The sequence below is a fragment of the Bos grunniens genome, chromosome 17 (assembly GCF_055505025.1).
Source record: "Bos grunniens cultivar Pamir isolate PY7600 chromosome 17, Bosgru_T2T1.0, whole genome shotgun sequence".
NCBI lineage: Eukaryota > Metazoa > Chordata > Mammalia > Artiodactyla > Bovidae > Bos > Bos grunniens.
In genome coordinates, this window is record NC_141181.1 from 53,497,967 (window position 1) to 53,517,252 (window position 19,286).

General features: G+C 43.5%; 1 protein-coding gene and 1 pseudogene across 2 annotated transcripts in view; both read left to right on the plus strand.

The window, feature by feature from the left end:
* Positions 1–18,632, plus strand: part of VPS33A (VPS33A core subunit of CORVET and HOPS complexes) — a 31,432-nt gene extending 12,800 nt beyond the window's left edge. Inside the window, exons 5-13 of the mRNA XM_086347551.1 lie at positions 884–1,000; positions 2,062–2,236; positions 5,552–5,745; positions 7,303–7,429; positions 8,644–8,711; positions 9,595–9,732; positions 12,571–12,708; positions 17,377–17,545; positions 18,060–18,632. Coding sequence (XP_086203677.1) covers positions 884–1,000; positions 2,062–2,236; positions 5,552–5,745; positions 7,303–7,429; positions 8,644–8,711; positions 9,595–9,732; positions 12,571–12,708; positions 17,377–17,545; positions 18,060–18,241 — 1,308 coding nt within the window. The 3' untranslated portion in view covers positions 18,242–18,632. The remainder of the gene's footprint in view (positions 1–883; positions 1,001–2,061; positions 2,237–5,551; positions 5,746–7,302; positions 7,430–8,643; positions 8,712–9,594; positions 9,733–12,570; positions 12,709–17,376; positions 17,546–18,059) is intronic.
* Positions 13,777–17,122, plus strand: LOC147355382 (large ribosomal subunit protein uL6 pseudogene; annotated as a pseudogene). Its single transcript, XR_015144460.1, has one exon. The product of XR_015144460.1 is annotated as a large ribosomal subunit protein uL6 pseudogene (transcript).
* Positions 18,633–19,286: the final 654 nt, after the last annotated feature.

Below are 19,286 nucleotides of genomic sequence, written 5' to 3' on the forward strand. Positions count from 1 at the left end.
TTGAGCCTCCCTCCCACCTCCCCCAGCTGGTTTGGTGTGTATTTTTGTGTCCCTTTTTCTATGCCAAAGAAGCATAATTTTGCCTGCTTTACAAAATTTACCCTGTATACTTCATAAGGCAAAATATATTTTCTGAAAATGGGATCACTCTAAAGATGTTCAGCTGCCCCTTTTTCATTTCTCAAGATGTTATGGCCTTCAGTCGGCATCATTGTGTGAAAATCTGTGTCATGTTTGTAAAGACTGCTGCATATCCCATTGTGATGTCCCCTGGGATTCTGGGACTCGTGCACTCGTGGGCATCGCCACATGGCCTCCCGCAGTGCCCTCCTAGCCTCTGCACTCGCCACTGTGAGTGAGGGAGCCTGGTTCCCTTCTCAGTCTTTCTTGGTAGTAGTGGTCTAGTCAATAAGTCATGTCCAACTCTTTGTTACCCCTTGGACTGTAGCCCACCAGGCTCCTCATCCATGGGATTCTCCAGGCAAGAACACTGGAGTGGGTTGCCATTTCCTCCTCCAGGGGGTCTTCCTGATCCTGCTTGCCAGGCAGATTCTTTACCACTGAGCCATATGGAAAGCCCGTAAAATCTTTTCTAATCAGTAGCTTATTCAAGAGCTGGTAAACTAGGAGGAGTGCCTTCCAGAAGGCTCTGCCCTGGGAGAATTGCTTCCGTAGCTGTCCCCTGATGGCAGAGCTCTTGGGCTCCTGGCCTGGGCTGCCAAACAGCAGCTTCGTAAACTGGACCCCAGTTTGCAGCTTCCTGGCAAAGTGGGGAAGTGGAACCCATCTTACCCAGTGGCTGCCAAGTCCCAACACCAGACGGAGGCAGGCACCACAAGGCACCCAGGTGACCGTGACTGTAACTAGCCCTTCCTCTCCACAGGAGTGCTATCTGGAAAGTGACCAGACCAGCCTGTACCACGCAGCCAAGGGGCTGATGACCCTGCAAGCTCTGTACGGGACTATCCCCCAGATCTTTGGGAAAGGAGAGTGCGCCCGGGTGAGAAACGGGAGATGCTTCTGGTGGTGGACCAAGGGCCCCCTGGTGCCTGGGAGGGGGAGGAGTGGGAATCTGTTTTGATTTGAAAATTCGCATACTTGCTAAAATTTCTTTATAGCTCCCAAATTGGCACAGTGCTCTGCAGATACGCTCAGGGAAGCAGTAATTTGTATCATCCAGTAATTGAAGTTGCGCATGTTCTCAGCTGAGATCACAGCAAGCAACGCTCTGCCTTCAACTCATACCATGAACAAGTGTGATTTTTGCCACTATACTGCTGTGCAGTACTCATTGCCACTTTTGTGTGTGTGTGTGCATTTTTGTGCCTTTTTTTTTTTCAGTTTGTGATTTCACTGTTAAAATGGCCCCCAGCGGTGGTGCGGAAGTGCTATCCAGTTTTCAGAATGTAGGAAGGCTATGATGGGCCTTTAGGGAGAAAACTCATATTAGATGAGCTTCATTTAGTGTAAATGATAGTGTTGGAGAATCAACAGCATATATTTAATGTCTTTAAATAGAACACACATAAAACAAGATTATATATTGATCAGATGATGAAAGTGTTGTAATCAGAGACTCAGGGAGCCCTCACCCTAATGGCCCTGCAGAGCGGTGGTTCAGTATTCACTGATTCAGCATTCATGGTGACTTTATAGAATAGAACTTCCGTGAATAATAGAAATAGACTCTGATTTTATGCCTCGTTGAGAAATAGCTGGTAAAGTGTAAGCACTGGAATGGGCATCCAACATGGAGTGGTTTTCTGTCACTGTTTATTTCTTGTCTATCTCACTCTTCCACGATTTTTCTCCAGTTTTTACTTTTTTGATACTTTCCATTTTTAGCTGTTTTTTTTTTTTGGCTGTGCCATGTGGCACATGGATATTAGTTCCCTGATCAGGGATCAAACCTGGGCCCCTTGCAGTGGAAGTGCAGTCTTAACTATTGGATCACTAGGGAAGTTCTAGCCAATTTTTTTTTTTTTTTTTTTAGTCCTAGCCAGATTTTTAAATCTGCTTATGCCCAGGAGAGTCCCACCTGACCCCATGTTTTGTTTCCAGCAAGTGGCCAATATGATGATCAGGATGAAGAGAGAGTTTACAGGAAGCCAGAATTCAATATTCCCCGTGTTTGATAATCTCTTGTTGCTTGATCGGAACGTGGATTTGTTATCGCCTCTCGCCACTCAGCTTACATACGAAGGACTCATTGATGAAATTTATGGCATTCAGAACAGTGAGTAAAGTAACCCTGCCTTTTACCAATAGGTAATCTGATAGGAATATCCAAAAGACCAGTTGAAATTTTTTTTCAAAGAAAAACCCATATTCTAAGCAGTATTTATTATAGTGGACAGAGAAGAAAAAATATGCCGAAATTGTAATTCAAAAGACCATTTTTTTTTCAGGAGACACTTCCTTTCTAAATAACTCAGTATTTGGAAAAATTAAAATGCTGACTTTAGACACTAGGATTCAGTGACATCTGAGCACACTGTCCTTGTTGGTCACACATAGGCTGGCGAGTATTTACTGCACAGGACTGTGTGTGCCCCCTGTGAGCAGAGGCCCAGGGCTAAATGCAGGTGGCCCTGCAGTTGGAGAACATAGATTCCAAGGTGGGCAGTCATTCAGGAAAGCTTATGGACGAGGTGGCTTTTGTACTGGATTTGGAAAGATGGGTAGAATATAGGGGGGTGTTGCTGGTGAGGGGCAGTCAGCATAATACCTGTGGGGAACCATGGGGCAAATAGCTTGCTGAGGCAGGGGGCACAGCCGGGTACATTCTGGGAGAAAGGTGATAGATAACAGGAGGTTGGAGACACTTGATGATAGACTTGAAGGCCTACTAGAGTTAGGCTTAACAGACAGTTGGGGTCAGAGATCACAAGTGTGTTTTATTTGGTTTTGACCGCATGATTTGTGCCTGTTTCTGTCACTGTTTAAAATTGGAGAAGACTGTAATAATGATCTTGATGTATTCCATATCTTTAAAAACCTATGAGGCTCTGGCAACCCCATGACCACATTCCTATGTGGCAGCTGGTGCCCAGTGAATATCCCTTCTTTAGACAGGCCCTTCTCTCTAGAATACCACAGACTCCACCACTCCTGTCCCATCCAGGCCTCCTTCCCTCATTTACATGAGCCCCAGTCTCTTTTGGCATCCTGAATTATATCACAGGGAGCCAAGGAAGAGCCTTGGAGGAAAGCATGGAGGCAGAAAGCCAGCTGGTGGTGGCCAGGGCTCAGGAAAAGGGTGGGGAGTCAACTCCTGTTGGGTACGGGATTTCCTTTGGGTTTTTTGTTTTTTAATTTTTTGGTTGCACCACAAGGCATGCAGTATCTTAGTTTAGCAAGTAGGAATTGAACCCGCACCCCCTGAAGTGGAAGCATGGAGTCTTAACCATTGGACTGCCAGGGAAGTCCCAGGGTTTTCTTTTGGGATAAAAAAAGCTCTGGAACTAGAGACCAGCTGTGGTTGTAGAAAGTTGTGTATGTAATAAATGCTTTTGTAAAATGGTTAAAATGGTAAGTTTTATGTTAGGTGTATTCTACCATAAGAATGCATGGAGAGCAGATGGATAGATGGATGGCCAAGGGAGTAGATGAAGACACAGCCATGAAGAGGGGTTTCCACAAAGCAGAGTCTTTAATGATAAGGCTGTAAAAAGTCTTATTTTTAAATTATTTGTTCCAAAATTAGGCTTTTTTTTTTTGGCTGTGTTGAGTCTTTTTTGTGGTGCAGGGGCTCAGTAGTTGCAGTACATGGGGTTAGTTGCCCTGCAGCATGTGGGATCCCAGTTCCCCGTCCAGGGATCAAACCCAAGATCCCTGCATTGGAAGGCAGATTCCTAACCACTGGACCACCCGGGGAAGTCACCAAGAGATGGCATCTTGAATACTTCTAAAAACTCCATTTCATGGACAGAGGAGTTCTATGCTAGATAGTAGGTGGGAATCAAAGAAATGAGGGAGCCCCTCCTCTCATGGTTGCAGAGAGCAAACACCTAAGAGACCTTTAGAAGGAGCTAGGGTTTAGGGCAGGGAGGTGGCCTGGGGAGTGAGGGGAGGCCATGTAAGATAGGTGAGAGGTAGGAAGGGATTCTCCAAGAAGAGAAGGAATATGTGTAAATTCAGTATCTTGGCAGCAAGGTTTGTTTTTTGTTTTTTTGTGTTTTTTTTTTTTATAATATAAGTCAAATGTTGATTAAGGGAAAATTGAAAAAATAAAGAAGGAAAACATACATCTTCCATGATGCCTGAAATCCTGCCCCTAAACTTTGGGACAATGTTAATATTTTGGTGTATTTCCTCATAGTCGTTTTTTCTATTAAGAGTTTGTTTTCAGTTAACAAAACGACTGAGCAACTTCACTTTCACTTTTCACTTTCATGCATTGGAGAAGGAAATGGCAACCCACTCTAGTGTTCTTGCCTGGAGAATCCCAGGGACGGGGAAGCCTGATGGGCTGCCGTCTGTGGGGTCGCACAGAGTTGGACACGAGTGAAGTGACTTAGCAGCAGCAGCAGCAGAATCAGCTTGTACAAATTATTCTGAAAAATTTTGGGGGGGTGGGTTGTGGGAGCCCATGCAGCTTGTGGGGTATCTTAGTTCCTTGACCAGATTTTGATTGAACCTGGATTGAACCCAGGTCTTCACAGAGAAAGCGCTGAGTCCTAACCACTGGACTAGGTACAGGGATTCCCTGAACCTCGTTTTTGATTTGGTATAAGATGAGCATTTTCTCAACATATGTATAATTTTAATAGCTTAATTAAAGTCCATAGTATATATTATACCATGGTTTGTACAACCATTCCCCTAATGGTGGGCAATTTATGTTTGGGTTTCTTTTTTTTTAGTGGTTATAAAGGCATCTGTGTACATAATTTTTTTTCATATACTGTATTTCTTCCTCTGCATTCTCTGATGCAGGATTTAGGGGTCAGAAGTATTAATGTTATAAGGTCCTTGATTCATACTGCCAGGCTTCTTAGAGTTAAACCAGTTTATATGCTAAGGCAACTCGTAAGAGCATGTAGGGTGTTTCTGGAAATGACTAAGTTGGTTTGGAGGGAGCACAGGTGGAAGAAGTGGATTAAGGCTGCTTAGTGGAGGGGCTGGATGCTGTGTTTTGCATGTTTGTTTATAATGCTCATCGCAACCCACCAACTTGATTTCATGATCCACTAACAGGACATGACGTACAGTTTGAAAAACACCATAAGATAATGGGAGAGATCCTTGTAAAATTGTTTTAAGTGAAAACATAACCCATCCCTGAATAAGTTTAGAAAGTAACTAAACATTGCTGCAGTGATTTAGATAGGTGACTCCAAAGAAAAGTGGAACCATGAGATTAATATTGAAGAGTGACTGCATTCTGTACTGTGATTGTGGAAAAATCAGAGCCTCAGTGCCATGCACCATTTTTTATAAAGCCGGCTTCCACCCTCTTCTGAGTTGGAAAATTCTATTTAGTGCCTGAGCTAAACTGGTTCTTCCATTAAACGCACTCAGGGCCTTGTTCCCTTCCGCTGTTTTTCAGGTTATGTGAAATTACCTCCGGAGAAATTCGCACCTAAAAAACAGGGCGATGGTGGTAAGGACCTTCCTACGGAAGCAAAGAAGCTTCAGCTGAATTCTGCAGAGGAGCTGTACGCTGAGATCAGAGATAAAAACTTCAATGCTGTGGGCTCCGTGCTTAGCAAGAAAGCAAAGGTGATCTCTGCAGCATTCGAGGTGAGATGGTTTGGTTGTTACCCAGCTTCTGTAGGTCACAGGCTAGACTGCCCACCCCTCCTAGCGAGCAAGGACTGCCAAAGTGCAGCCACTGAGCAGGGCTGCAGTTCTGAGCAACTGTGGGCTCAGCCACTGGAGAACCCAAGGTTTTCTTTCTTTTTTTTTTAAATATATGCACCTTCATTCATTCATTCTGCACTTCGTAGCATGCAGGATCTTAGTTCCCCAATCAGGGCTGGAACCCCTGCCCCTGCATTGGAAGCAAGGAGTTCTAACCTCTGGACCACCAGGGAAATCCCTGCCAAGGTTTTCTTTTTAAACTTCTCCCCACACCTATGAGAAAAGGTGTTTTTCTCTTTCAGGGAGAGAAAGGGGTAGTATTTTGAGTTTACAAGCGTTCACCATAAATATTTGTTTTACCTTCTTTGTAATTATTTCCCATCTCTCTTAAGAGGAAGCCAGCTGTACTCTAAATTTAAGATCCTCTATAATAGAACTTGCAATTTGGGCCAATAGCTCCCAGTTTAGCCAACATGCCAATGGCAAGGGAACTCTGCAGATGCAGGAGGTGATAATAAGAGCGAAATCCCAGGAGCCCAGAGCTTTTAATTGGACGGCTTCATTATCACCTTCCTGCCTCCTCTTGCCCAGCCACTGGTTTATTCTTGGTTAAGCTCATTTTTGAAATGGGAATTCAGTAAGATGCTGAACTCTGCGTGTTTAGTCTTTGGAAACATGTATTAGGAGAACTTTGAAGACTGATTTTTTGCACTGAGTGTGTATTTCCAGGTTTCATCTTTATTTTTTTTAGTGTTTTTTTGTTTTTTTTTTTTAACGTGGACCATTTAAAAAATCTTTATTGAACTTATTACCGTTTTTGCTTCTGTTGTTTATGTTCTGGTTTTTTGGCCATGAGGCATGTGTGATTCGACCAGGGATCAAACCCACACCCCCTGCATGGGAAGGTGAAGTCTTAAAACGCTGGACATACCTGGGAGGTCCCTAGGTTCATCTTTGTTAGGATTTGTTAATTGATTTTCTTCAATTTTCTGAGTTACTTGCTTTACAATTACTAAACTTTGCAAAAAAAAAGAAAAATTTCTCACCACGAAGTAAGGTTCTTTTTATCCGTGGATAATATTCAAGATTGAGGTTCAGCAGTAAGAATGGATTTTCTTTCTGTTACAGAGGAAACTTTTTGCTATTTATGTTCCCCTCTTAATATAATGTCTTCATTTTAATTTTTTACTCAGAAATGTTTCTGGATAACCTAATATCGTCCCCCACAAATACTAATCACAATATTATCTGGTCCCTGGGAAGGGAAAAAACCTTAGGCATTTGCTCCCTAAAAAAGTACTAATGTAGTGAACAGGAACAGTGAGCCTGTCTTTTCTGTTTTTCTGTGTCATGTTGAAGATGGGTCTGGCCTGATTTATTTGTATTCCCTTCTTTCTTTTGCATTAGTATAAATTGAATGTCCCCTAAGCAATACAAAGAACAGAGCGCTTAAAATATCTTCCCCACTTCCTGCTCCTGCTGTTTTATGCATTTCAGGAAAGGCACAATGCCAAGACAGTTGGGGAGATCAAGCAGTTCGTTTCACAGCTGCCCCACATGCAGGCAGCGCGAGGCTCCCTCGCAAATCACACCTCGATTGCAGAGCTGATCAAAGATGTAACTAGTGAGTATCCTTGGGAAGTGATGGAGCTTGCCTGGGGCTGACTAGCACGAACCATGACTGACACCATGGCCATTGGCACCGCCATGCTCCCTTGGGAGGGTTAGCTCTGTTTTAATACCGTATGTTATCCTCAGTGTTAATTAAATGTTCCCATGTTTAGAGTCAAAAATGTTCCCTTTGTGGTTAACTCAGTTTTCTTTCATTAATAAGATAATGTAATCATGTGATACAATATTTGGAATGTCAAAAAGAGAAAAAAATTCTTCCCCTAACATGAGGCAGTTAATTGTTTCGGTCTGGTTTTTATCGTGTCATTAAGGATTACTTAGAGCAGAATCCAGTTTCTGTTTTAGTTTTTGTTTTTCCCTTGAAGACTCCCTAGGTGGAGAGTGTATGTTAAGTATTTTGAAAGAGCTTGGGAAATGTCTATTACACCAAAGATGAATTTACTTGTTAAAACACAGGCTGTAAAAGCTGAGTTAGAGATTGTTCAATGCCCTGTTTTATAAAGTATGCTTTGAATCTTACATAAAAGTGTTAGAAAATCAGTCCTTTGTTTTCATATTGATGGAAGTGGAGATCAGGTGAAACTGGGTTAGATCTGATGATGCAAGTAAAAGGCTCTTGGCAAATTAGCTTTCATTGATACTGAAGAAAAGGAGAAGGCAATGGCAACCCACTCCAGTACTCTTGCCTGGAAAATCCCATGGACGGAGGAGCCTGGTAGGCTTCAGTCCATGGGGTCGTGAGGAGTCAGACATGATTGAGCGACTTCACTTTTACTTTTCACTTTCATGCACTGGAGAAGGAAATGGCAGCCCGCTCCAGTGTTCTTGCCTGGAGAATCCCAGGGACGGCAGAGCCTGGTGGGCTGCCATCTATGGGGTCGCACAGAATCGGACACGACTGAAGTGACTTAGCAGTAGCAGCAGATACTGAAGAAAAATTCCTAAGATCTTATTAGAATCCTAAGGATATTGAGATTTCATGAGAGTCCTAAGAATAGCGAAAGGGTACAGTGGTTGACTATTCCTGGATGTAACTTAGGAGGTCAGAGTTATAGTTTTCCATGTTTCTTAGATTCTCCTCAGGTGGCAGTTTGAATTTTTGTTTGCTTTCTTTTTTGCATATCATGTTTCCTAGTCATGCTCTGTGTATAAAAGCATTAACATTTATTGAATTTCTTACTTACAAATTTGCTGTTTCCATTTTAGCTTCTGAAGACTTCTTTGATAAATTGACAGTGGAGCAGGAGTTTATGTCTGGAATAGACACTGATAAAGTATGTGAAAATGAAACTGTTCTAACAAATAATTGATACCTTATAAAAACTAAGATTACAGCTAGAAAAGCAATTGCTTTGATTCCCATGCCTTATCTAAATATTTTGAAGAGCAGATGCAAAATGTGAAAACAGAGATCTTAATCAAGTATTTAAGATTATTGTATTGAAGGCACTTTCTTCAGTGCACAGAGAGGTGAGGCCCTGCCCCTAAAATCAAAGATCTCTAAATGAATAGATTTACTTCCTAAATGAATTGATCTTTTTTTTTTTAATTAATTAATTTATTTGGCTGCACCGGGTCTTAGTTGAGGCATGTGGGATCTTTTCGCTGTGGCATGTGGGATCCAGTCCCCTGACTAGGGATCGATCCCAGGCCCCCTGCATTGGGATTGCTGAGTCTTAGCCACTGGACCACCAGGGAGGTCCCAGCAAATTGGTCTGATAGTTCCTTTACATATCCACCTCTATTACTAAATTTGAAATGATTGAATTTGTGAAAATTCCCATCTTCTAGAAAGATTCTTGTTACTTTATGCTGATAAATTGCTGCTGGGATAGCCAGGATCACACACCCGGGACATGCAGCAGCCTCTGGAGGTTGTCCATCCATGGAGACAGATGAGTCCAGACAGGCTGCTGGGTCCCTCGAGTCTGCCCTCACCAGCCTGTGCTCCCCGATCGCTGGCGTGTCTGCGTGGTGGAGGGGGTGTGTGTAGCAAGGGCCGAAGGAGCTACTCTGGAGGGAGCTGAGGGAAAGTGCAAAAAGAATGAGCCCTTCTTCCACTCATCTCCTTTATTTGACTTTGAAAAATAATAGTAAATATCCAGTTCTGTCAGTCCCCAGACCAGATGCTGGTGCCCATCTACACTTTGTTTTCAGGTCAACAGCTACATTGAGGATTGTATTGCCCAAAAACATCCCTTGATCAAGGTGTTAAGACTAGTTTGCCTCCAGTCTGTGTGCAATAGTGGACTCAAACAGAAAGTTCTGGATTATTACAAAAGAGAAATTCTACAGGTCAGTATGTTTTTAAATGACTGATTTGCCAGGGGTGAAAGCGTCTTTCTAAAAAAATACTTCCCAAAGCTGCTATTTGGGTGTAGGGTTTCCATTATCTTTTAAATGTTTTAATACCTGGAGGGATTGTCCTTGGTATTTGTCTGCTGTGTTTGCATAATAATAACGATAGTTAATGTTTATTGAGCTTTTACTACATGCCAGGCTTAGTTAGAAGAGCGTTATGTGTGTTCATTTGTTTAATCCTTACAAAGGTGATGAGCGAGATAGTCTTATCCCCATTTTATGGATGAGAAAACCAAGGCACAGAGTAGTGCTGTAACTTGCCCAAGGTCAGCAGCTAGTGTGTGCCAGTTGTTGTTTTTCATTCCCTAAGTTGTGTCTCTTTGAGATGCCATGGACTGCAGCACTCCAGGCTTCTCTGTCCTCCACTATCTCCTGGAGTTTGCTTAAATTCATGTCCGTTGAGTTTGTGATGCCATCTGACTGTCTCATCCTCTGTCATCCCCTTATCCTTTTGCCTTCAATCTTTCCCAGCATGAGGATCTTTTCCAATGAGTTGGCTGTTTGCATCAGCTGGCCAGGGTATTGAAGCTTTAGCTTCACCATCAGTCCTTCCAATGAATATTCAGGTTGATTTCGTTTAAAATTGAGTGGCTTGATCTCCTTGCAGTCTAAGGGACTCTCAAGAGTCTTCCAGCACCACAGTTCAAAAGCATCAATTCTTTGGTGCTCCGCCTTTATGATCCAACTCACATCCGTACATGATACTGGAAAAACCATAGCTTTGACTATGTGGACCTTTCTTGGTAAAGTGATGTCTCTGCATTTTAATACTTGTCTACGTTTGTCATAGCTTTTCTTCCAAGGAACAAGCATCTTTTGATTTCACAGCTGTAGTCACTGTCCACAGTGATTCTGGAGCCCAAGAAAGTAACGTCTGTCACTGCTTCCACTTTCTCCTATCTGCCATGAAGTAATGGGACCAGATGCCATGAACTTAGTTTTTTTAATACTTAGTTTTAAGCCAGTTCTTCCACTCTCCTCTTTCACCCTCATCAAGAGAGTCTTCAGTTCCTCTTCACTTTCTGCTGTAAGAGTGGAATCATCTGCATATCTGCAGTTGTTGTGTTCTTTCCCAGAGAATCCCATGGATAGTATGTACCGGAGCCAGGACCAACCCCAGACAGCCAGGGACTAGTGCCCCTGCTCTTTAACCGACAGTTCCACAGAGGAAGGGAACTTTCTGATGATGATTCCTTAGCCGACTTACTTAAATCAAGCCTGTTACTTTATAGTAAGGAAAAGCCCACCATTGTTTTTAAAATTCTCCTCTCTGGTTAAAAATGTTTCAGCTGTATGTATTTGCTGTTACTATTTACAGTTAAGTACATTATTGTCAAAACTAAATACTCACTTAGTTTGGGTTTTTTGTTTGCTTCTCCTTTAAAAAATTACATGTGCATTCTCATCATATAACATTCAAATGAAGCAGAAGTATATGGTGCAAGGGCTTCCCAGGTAGGTAGCTCAGAAGGTAAAGAATCTGCCTGCAATGCAGGAGACCCGAGTTCACCCCCTAGGTCTGGGAAATCCCCTGGAGAAGGGAATGGCAACCCATTCCAGTATTATTATTGCCTGGAGAATTTCATGGACAGAGGAGCCTGGCAGGCTACAGTCCATGGAGTTGCAAAGAGTCGGACACAACTGAGCATCTAACACACACACACACACATACACACACACACCGTACAAACTGTGACGCCCCGCCTCGCCTCCCCTGCCCACCATTCCCCTCCCTGGAGGGGACTTACATGAGCAGTTTGGTTGGAGTGCTTCCAGATCCCCTTCTTTGCGTGTGTGTACAAAAAATGTTTACATACACAGACCATGGGGCGAGACCAACTGGATCTGAGTCCCAGCTCTGTTACTCATTAGCTGTGTGACCTTGGGCAAGTTATTTAAAGTTCTCTGTAAAATGGAGATAATAGTATCTACCTCATGGGGTTATAGTAAGAATGATTAAGTTAACATATATAAAGCACTTAAAACATGGAAAGTATCATATAAGCATCAGCTTTTATTACTCATTAGGTCTCTTTTAATAGAGATAAAATCCTATTATGTGAAGTACAGTAAGTCCCCTACACACAAACCTTCAAAAATTAAAAACTTTCAAAGATGTGAATGTGCATTCCGTCAATGTGAGACTTAAGAGAAACTTCAGCTTGCCCTCCAATTGTGTTAGTTGGGTACTCAGGCTAACTTTGCTGGACTTAAAAACACACTCTCAGAACAGAACTTTTTCGTATCTAGAGGACTTAACTATATTCTATTTTTTTGTCCTTAAGAATAAATCCAGAAACTTGTTCTTAATCAGGATGTGTAGGTCTGCCTCATTCTGCTTTTAACAGCTAGTTATATTCCATATGAAAATATACTATAATTTTTTTTTTTGGCCATGCTGTGGGGGATCTCAGTTGCCTGACCAGGGATCAGACCCCCACCTCCTGGGGTGGAAACATGGGATCTTAACCACTGGATTGCCAGGGAAGTCCAGAATACTATAATTTATTTGATGCTCACTTAAGTTGGGCCCATAAATTCTCGGAACTTTAAAGTGAAAAGTTTAAATCCTTTGAGTAATCCAGTGAGCTGGATTTATTGTCATGGGCAAGCAGCTTTAGGACAGGCTTCCGTCCTGCCCTGCCTGCGCCCGCGGACAGTCATCACCTGGATTTTGGTAACGTGCCCCAGAGTGCTCACCAGTGAATTTGTTGGAAGTGCTCCTTTTTGAAAGTCACAGAAACCATTTTCCTGATTTGATTTCTCTTGCAGACCTACGGCTATGAGCACATCCTGACCTTGCACAACCTCGAGAAGGCTGGTCTGCTGAAGCCACAGACAGGGGGCAGAAACAATTACCCCACTATCCGGAAAACGTTACGCCTTTGGATGGATGATGTAAATGAGCAAGTAAGATGCTCCTCTTCAACTCACTGAGAGCTTCCCAGGTGGCTCAGTGGTAAAGAGACCGCCTGGCAATGCAGAAGATAATAATAATAGGAGACTCGGGTTCTATCCCTGGGTCGGGAGGATCCCCTGGAGGAGGAAATGGCAACTCACTCCAGTATTCTTGCCTGAAAAATCCCATGGCCAACGGAGCCCGGTGGGCTACAGTCCACGGGGTCGCAGAGTCAGACACCCCTGTGCATACTTCAGCTCATTTGAGTTCCCATTGCTGGTGTATTGCCATGACATACGCTACTTGATCTATTCACCTGCTTTGCTTTCTAAAGACAGTTTTCTAATTTTTTTTTTTTAATGTGTGGATCCTGGCAGAAAGCAGTGCTCTTGTACTGAGAAGTTTGATGGAGTTTTATAAAGATGGGGTGGGACAGGCAGTGCAGTAGAGAACCACTTACCCCCTCCCATCTGAGGTCTGAGGGCAGGAGTTCCAGAACCAAGAGAGCAGAGCTGTGTGGTGACAAGCCAAGGGACTCAACCAGCCTCTGGCAGCATTACAGAGAGGGATTCGGGCAACAAAACGTGACCGCACAGTCCTGTCCTCTCCATTTTCGAGCTGGTGTGGAGCCCACAGGGCTGCCTCCTGGGCACACAGCACCAGGTAGAAGGTGGGGAGGGTCAGGCAAGGATCCAGTACAAAAGGAAAGCAGATGGTGAGAAGCAAGGTTCCTCCCACAGCCAACCCGTCTCCACTCAGAATTGATCACTATAACCAGTTTGTTACGCATCTTCCCAGAAAGATTCTGTATATAGACAAACATTTTTTAAAATATTTACTTATTGATTTGGCCGCTCTGGGGTCTTAATTGTGGCATGTGGGATCTAGTTCCCTGAACAGAGATCGAACCCGGGCCCTCTGCATTGGGAGTACAGAGTATTACCCGCTGGACCACCAGGCAATCCTAGACAAACATTTTTACATAAATGGTGCATATTCTATACCTTGGGTCTTCAAAGTAGGGTGCACTTTGCTTTATATTTGTTATGTATTCCCATCTTTCTAAATTTCATTTTTCTTATATTCTTTTTTTGGTTTTTCATAAGGGGCTTTATTAGGCTGCCTCTTGGCACAAAAGCTAACAATTAAACAATCTCTTCTCTCAGTACTAAAATTGGATTGTTTCTCCCCAGTGGGAATATCAGTTCAGTTCAGTTCAGTCGCTCAGTCATGTCCAACTCGTTGCGACCCCATGAACTGCAGCATGCCAGGCCTCCCTGTCCATCACCAACTCCCAGAGTCCACCCAAACCTATGTCCATTGTGTCGGTGATGCCATCCAAGCATTGCATCCTCTGTCGTCCCCTTCTCCTCCTGTCCTCAATCTTTCTCAGCATCAGGGTCTTTTCAAATGAGTCAGCTCTCCACATCAGGTGGCCAGAGTACTGGAGTTTCAGCTTCAATATCAGTCCCTCCAATGAACCCAGGACCTATCTCCTTTAGGATGGACTGGTTGGATCTCCTTGCAGTCCAAGGGACTCTCAAGAGTCTTCTCCAACACCACAGTTCAAAAGCATCAATTGTTCGGCGCTCAGCCTTCTTCACAGTCCAACTCTCACATCCATACATGACCACTGGAAAAACCATAGCCTTGACTAGACGAACCTTTGTTGGCAAAGTAATGTCTCTGCTTTTGAATATGCTATCTAGGTTGGTCATAACTTTCCTTCCAAGGAGTAAGCATCTTTTAATTTCATGGCTGCAGTCACCATCTGCAGTGATTTTGGAGCCCAGAAAAATAAAGTCTGTCACTGTTTCCCCATCTATTTGCCATGAAGTGATGGGACCAGATGCCATGATCTTTGTTTTCTGAATGTTAAGCTTTAAGCCACCTTTTTCACTCCTCTTTCACTTTCATCAAGAGGCTCTTTAGTTCTTCTTCACTTTCTGCCATAAGGGTGGTGTCATTTGCATATCTGAAGTTATTGATATTTCTCCCAGAAATCTTGATTCCAGCTTGTGCTTCATCCAGCCCAGCGTTTCTCATGATGTACTCTGCATATAAGTTAAATAAGCAGGGTGACAATACACAGCCTTGACGTATTCCTGTCCCTATTTGGAACCAGTCTGTTATTCCATGTCCAGTTCTAACTGTTGCTTCTGGACCTGTATATAGGTTTCTCAAGAGGCAGGTCAGGTGGTCTGGTATTCCCATCTCTTTCAGAATTTTCCACAGTTTATTGTGATCCACACAGTCAAAGGCTTTGGCGTAGTCAATAAAGGAGAAATAGATGTTTTTCTGGAACTCTCTTGCTTTTTCCATGATCCAGCAGATGTTGACAATTTGATCTCTGGTTCCTCTGCCTTTTCTAAAACCAGCTTGAACATCTGGAAGTTCACGGTTCACATATTGCTGAAGCCTGGCTTGGAGAATTTTGAGCTTTACTAGCGTGTGAGATGAGTGCAGTTGTGCAGTAGTTTGAACATTCTTTGGCATTACCTTTCTTTGGGATTGGAATGACAGCCGTAATTCCCGTGTTGTACAGTGTAAATGATGTATTAGTTTGGCTCTTCACTGCCCTGACCAGCCTGTACCTACCTCACCCACCCACCTCTTACCCTCTCAGCACTCAGGTTCTTACTTCCCGGAGAAGGGACGAAACCTGTGCTTCCTGCAGTGCAAGTACAGAGTCTTAATCCATGGATCACCAGGGAGGTCCCCTCCTTCATTCATTTATATATGTATTTGACTGCATTAGGCCTCAGTTGCTGCCTGTGGGATCTTTTACTATGACGTGTGGGTTTAGTTGCCCTGCAGTGTGTGAGATCTTAGTTCCCCAACTAGGAAATCGAACCTGTATCCGCTGCATTGGGAGGTGGATTCCTAACCACTGGACCACCAGAGAAGTCCCCCGTCCTTCATTCTTTTAACTTATTTTTAATTGCACCATAGTGGTTTTCAGTTATATCCTGTTTTATGATTTATTAGAAATTCAAGTCATTTGCAGTCTTTCACTAGTTCATTCAGTGTTGCATTAATATGTTTGTGCTTTGGTCTTTTCTCCTCTGGAGCACCAGCCCCTTTGTGGGATAAATGCCTGAAAGTAGAATTGACAGGTCCAAGGGTTCTGTTTCTCGGCTAGAGAGTTCCACTTTACTTGCCAAGAAGTTTCTTGCCAAACCAAGTAACAACTTTCCATCTTCAGTTCCTAGAGATGCTTTGAGTGGCTTTTGAAGGTTTGCGTCGAAAGTGCACCTTTGGATGGAATAGTATGGAAAGGTGTACATTACCACGTGTTAAATACATAGGCAGTGGGAATTTGCTGTGTGACGCACGGAGCTCAAATCCAATGCTCTGTGACAAACTAGAGGGGTGGGATGGGGTAGGAGGGAGGCTCAAGAGGGAGGGGATGTATGCATACCTATCCAGGTGGTGCTAGTGGTAGAACCCGTCTGCAGATGCAGGAGACTTGGGTTTGATCCCTAGGTCAGGAAGATCCCCTGGAGGAAGAAATGGTAACGCACTCCAGTATTTTTGCCTGGAAAATTCCATGGACAGAGGAGCCTGGTGGGCTCCAGTCCATGAGGTCGCAGAGAGTCAGACTCGACTGCACACATGCACACATGGCTGATTCGTGTTGATGTATGGCAGAAACACAATATTGTAAAGTAATTATCCTCCAATTAAAAGTAAATTACAGCTCTCTTTGCCGCATCTACTGTGAGAATGAAGACCATTCTGAGCAACCAGACTGTCGACATCCCAGAAAATGTCGACATTAACTTGAAGGGACGGACAGTTATTGTGAAGGGCCCCAGAGGCACCCTGCGGAGGGACTTCAATCACATCAATGTAGAACTCAGTCTCCTTGGAAAGAAAAAGAAGAGGCTCCGTGTTGACAAATGGTGGGGAAACAGAAAGGAACTGGCCACTGTTCGCACAGTCTGTAGTCACGTACAGAATATGATCAAGGGTGTTACACCGGGTTTCCGTTACAAGATGAGGTCGGTGTATGCCCACTTCCCCATCAACGTTGTTATTCAGGAGAATGGTTCTCTTGTGGAAATCCGAAATTTTGGGGGTAAAAAATATATACGCAGGGTTTGAATGAGGCCAGGGGTTGCCTGTTCAGTATCTCAAACCCAGAAAGATGAGTTGATTCTTGAAGGAAATGACATTGAACTTGTGTCAAATTCAGCTGCTTTGATTCAGCAAGCCACCACAGTTAAAAACAAGGATATCAGAAAATTTTTGGATGGTATCTATGTTTCTGAAAAAGGAACAGTTCAGCAGGCTGATGAATAAGATCTCAGTGATCCTGCTGCAGAAACAAGATAGCAGATGGTTCTGTGGACTCAGTTGTGATGTTTTAAAGAGACAATAAAAACTCTTGATTTGAAAAAAAAAAGTAAATTACAAAAAAGAAGAAGGTGACCCCTTGGCTGCTAAGAACAGAGCCAAGCATGAGTAGACTGGAGAAGAATATTTTGATATTAGAGAAAGATATTTCAATATTGCTGCCAGATATTTCAGCATTGGAGCAAGCTATTTTTAGGGCTTTGTGTTTCTACTTCAAAGCCAAATCAAATAATTTTGCATTACCCCAAAAGCCGCAGTTAGGTGGCTCCACTTCTCTGTCTCTTGCTGTACAAGCTTTTTTCTCTTCAATTATTTAACAGAATCCCACAGACATATCGTACGTATACAGTGGTTACGCTCCGCTCAGTGTGCGACTGGCCCAGCTGCTTTCCCGGCCTGGCTGGCGGAGTATTGAGGAAGTTCTGCGCATCCTCCCAGGGCCCCACTTTGAGGAACGGCAGCCGTTGCCCACAGGACTGCAAAAGAAACGTAAGTCCAGGGCCCGTATCTACAGATACTCATGCGCTGTTTCTGTGGTTTTCGCATATTAACGCACTTGCTTTATACATTTGTAAAGGACTTAGGAGTCAGAGTCCAATATACTGCTGCTGTTAGTTGTGAATTACATTGTAAGCACTGGAGCTCATTACTCCCTTAGGAGTAGCAGATTTCAACCTGTGAGTTGAGGATCTCCTAAGTTAGAAAAAACATTGAGATCAAAATCATGGTTCCTGAGTTTCAAGTGAACTGTCTGTACCAAGACATATACGACTTTTCTTAGGAATGATGCAGTTTTTTTAAGAGGTGGGAAAAGAAGCATCGATAATAAATAGTTCTTCCGTGGCAGTCCAGGGGTTAAGACTCTGTGCATTCCAATGCTGGGGGTGAGGGTTTGATCCCTGGTCAGGAAACTATGATCCCACATGCTGCACAGCCAAAAATAAATACATAATTTTCAAAAATAATGATAATGATTCTTCATTCTGAAATGTTCAAATTTTAGGTCAACCAGGAGAAAACCGAGTCACTCTGATCTTTTTCCTCGGGGGTGTAACCTTTGCTGAAATTGCTGCCCTGCGATTTCTCTCCCAGCTGGAAGATGGAGGTACAGAATATGTCATCGCCACCACTAAACTAATCAACGGGGCCAGCTGGTTAGAGTCACTAATGGAAAAACCTTTCTAGGGCGTTCCAAGTAGACTTACCAATGAACTACAGAATAAACTGCTCCTTTGAAGAAGTTACGGGAACGGCAGTGCAGTTCCATGGAGGAATAACAACAGGAATGCAGAATTTACTTTGGGGTCAGCTTCTTAAATTAGGCTGTTTTCTCCGTTCAGTTTCTCTTTTGTGTTCTTAAATTTTTTAAAGAAGAATGGAAGAGACTCAGCCTGTGTAAAAGAAATCCCAGTTTTTCATGTTCTGAGCCCAGGATCTTCATTAGAGACCTCTGGAAATACATGAAGCGTGGTGGGGATGGATAATCTGTTCAGCCATAAATGGGGCCAGTTCTTAAGAACGCAGGGACCAACCAGGTAAAAATGAAAATAAAAGTGGAAGTCCAACCCCTAATAAACAGTGCTGAATTTCTTGGAGGTGCATCATGCCTAGGGCAGTGGCCAAGTGTTAGGGACCTGGGGCTGGTATCTCAAATACCTGAGTTTGAGACTGTTTTTTCCTGTCGAACATGGCACCATACATCCAGTGTCACCAGTCTCTATGTTACCTGGTCGTCAGGGCAAGTTTTGGCTCCTTCTGTTTTTGATTCCAGTGCTTCTAAAAAAGCAAAAGGTTTGGAAGAGCTTCTTGCCGAAGAACAGATTTTATGCTGTGATCAGCTGAATTGGTGTGGGTCCCCAACTTATCAAGGGCTTTGTAAAACTCAGCTTTCTGAGAATGTATTTGAAGATGTGTTCTTAGCGCATGTTATTAAGAAATTTCAGTGGTAGATGCCTTCAGTTTTCTTCCCTGCTCATCGTGAGCCCCACCATCCAGCTGGTTCCCCCCCGTAAGCAGTGACAGCTTTGCTTCAGCATGTGGCAGCTCCCCCTCCCAGGTAAGTGCCACACCTGCTGCCCCAGCAGTCTGCAGCCACTCCTTACACAGCCTCCGGTGTTTGTTATGCTAGGAAACACCCAGCTCCCTGGTCTGGTGATGTCATCCCCCTCTGGTGCAGCTTGTTGGTGATCCAGGCATCCAGCTGCTACCTTTCCTGGGGGAGACTGCTAGG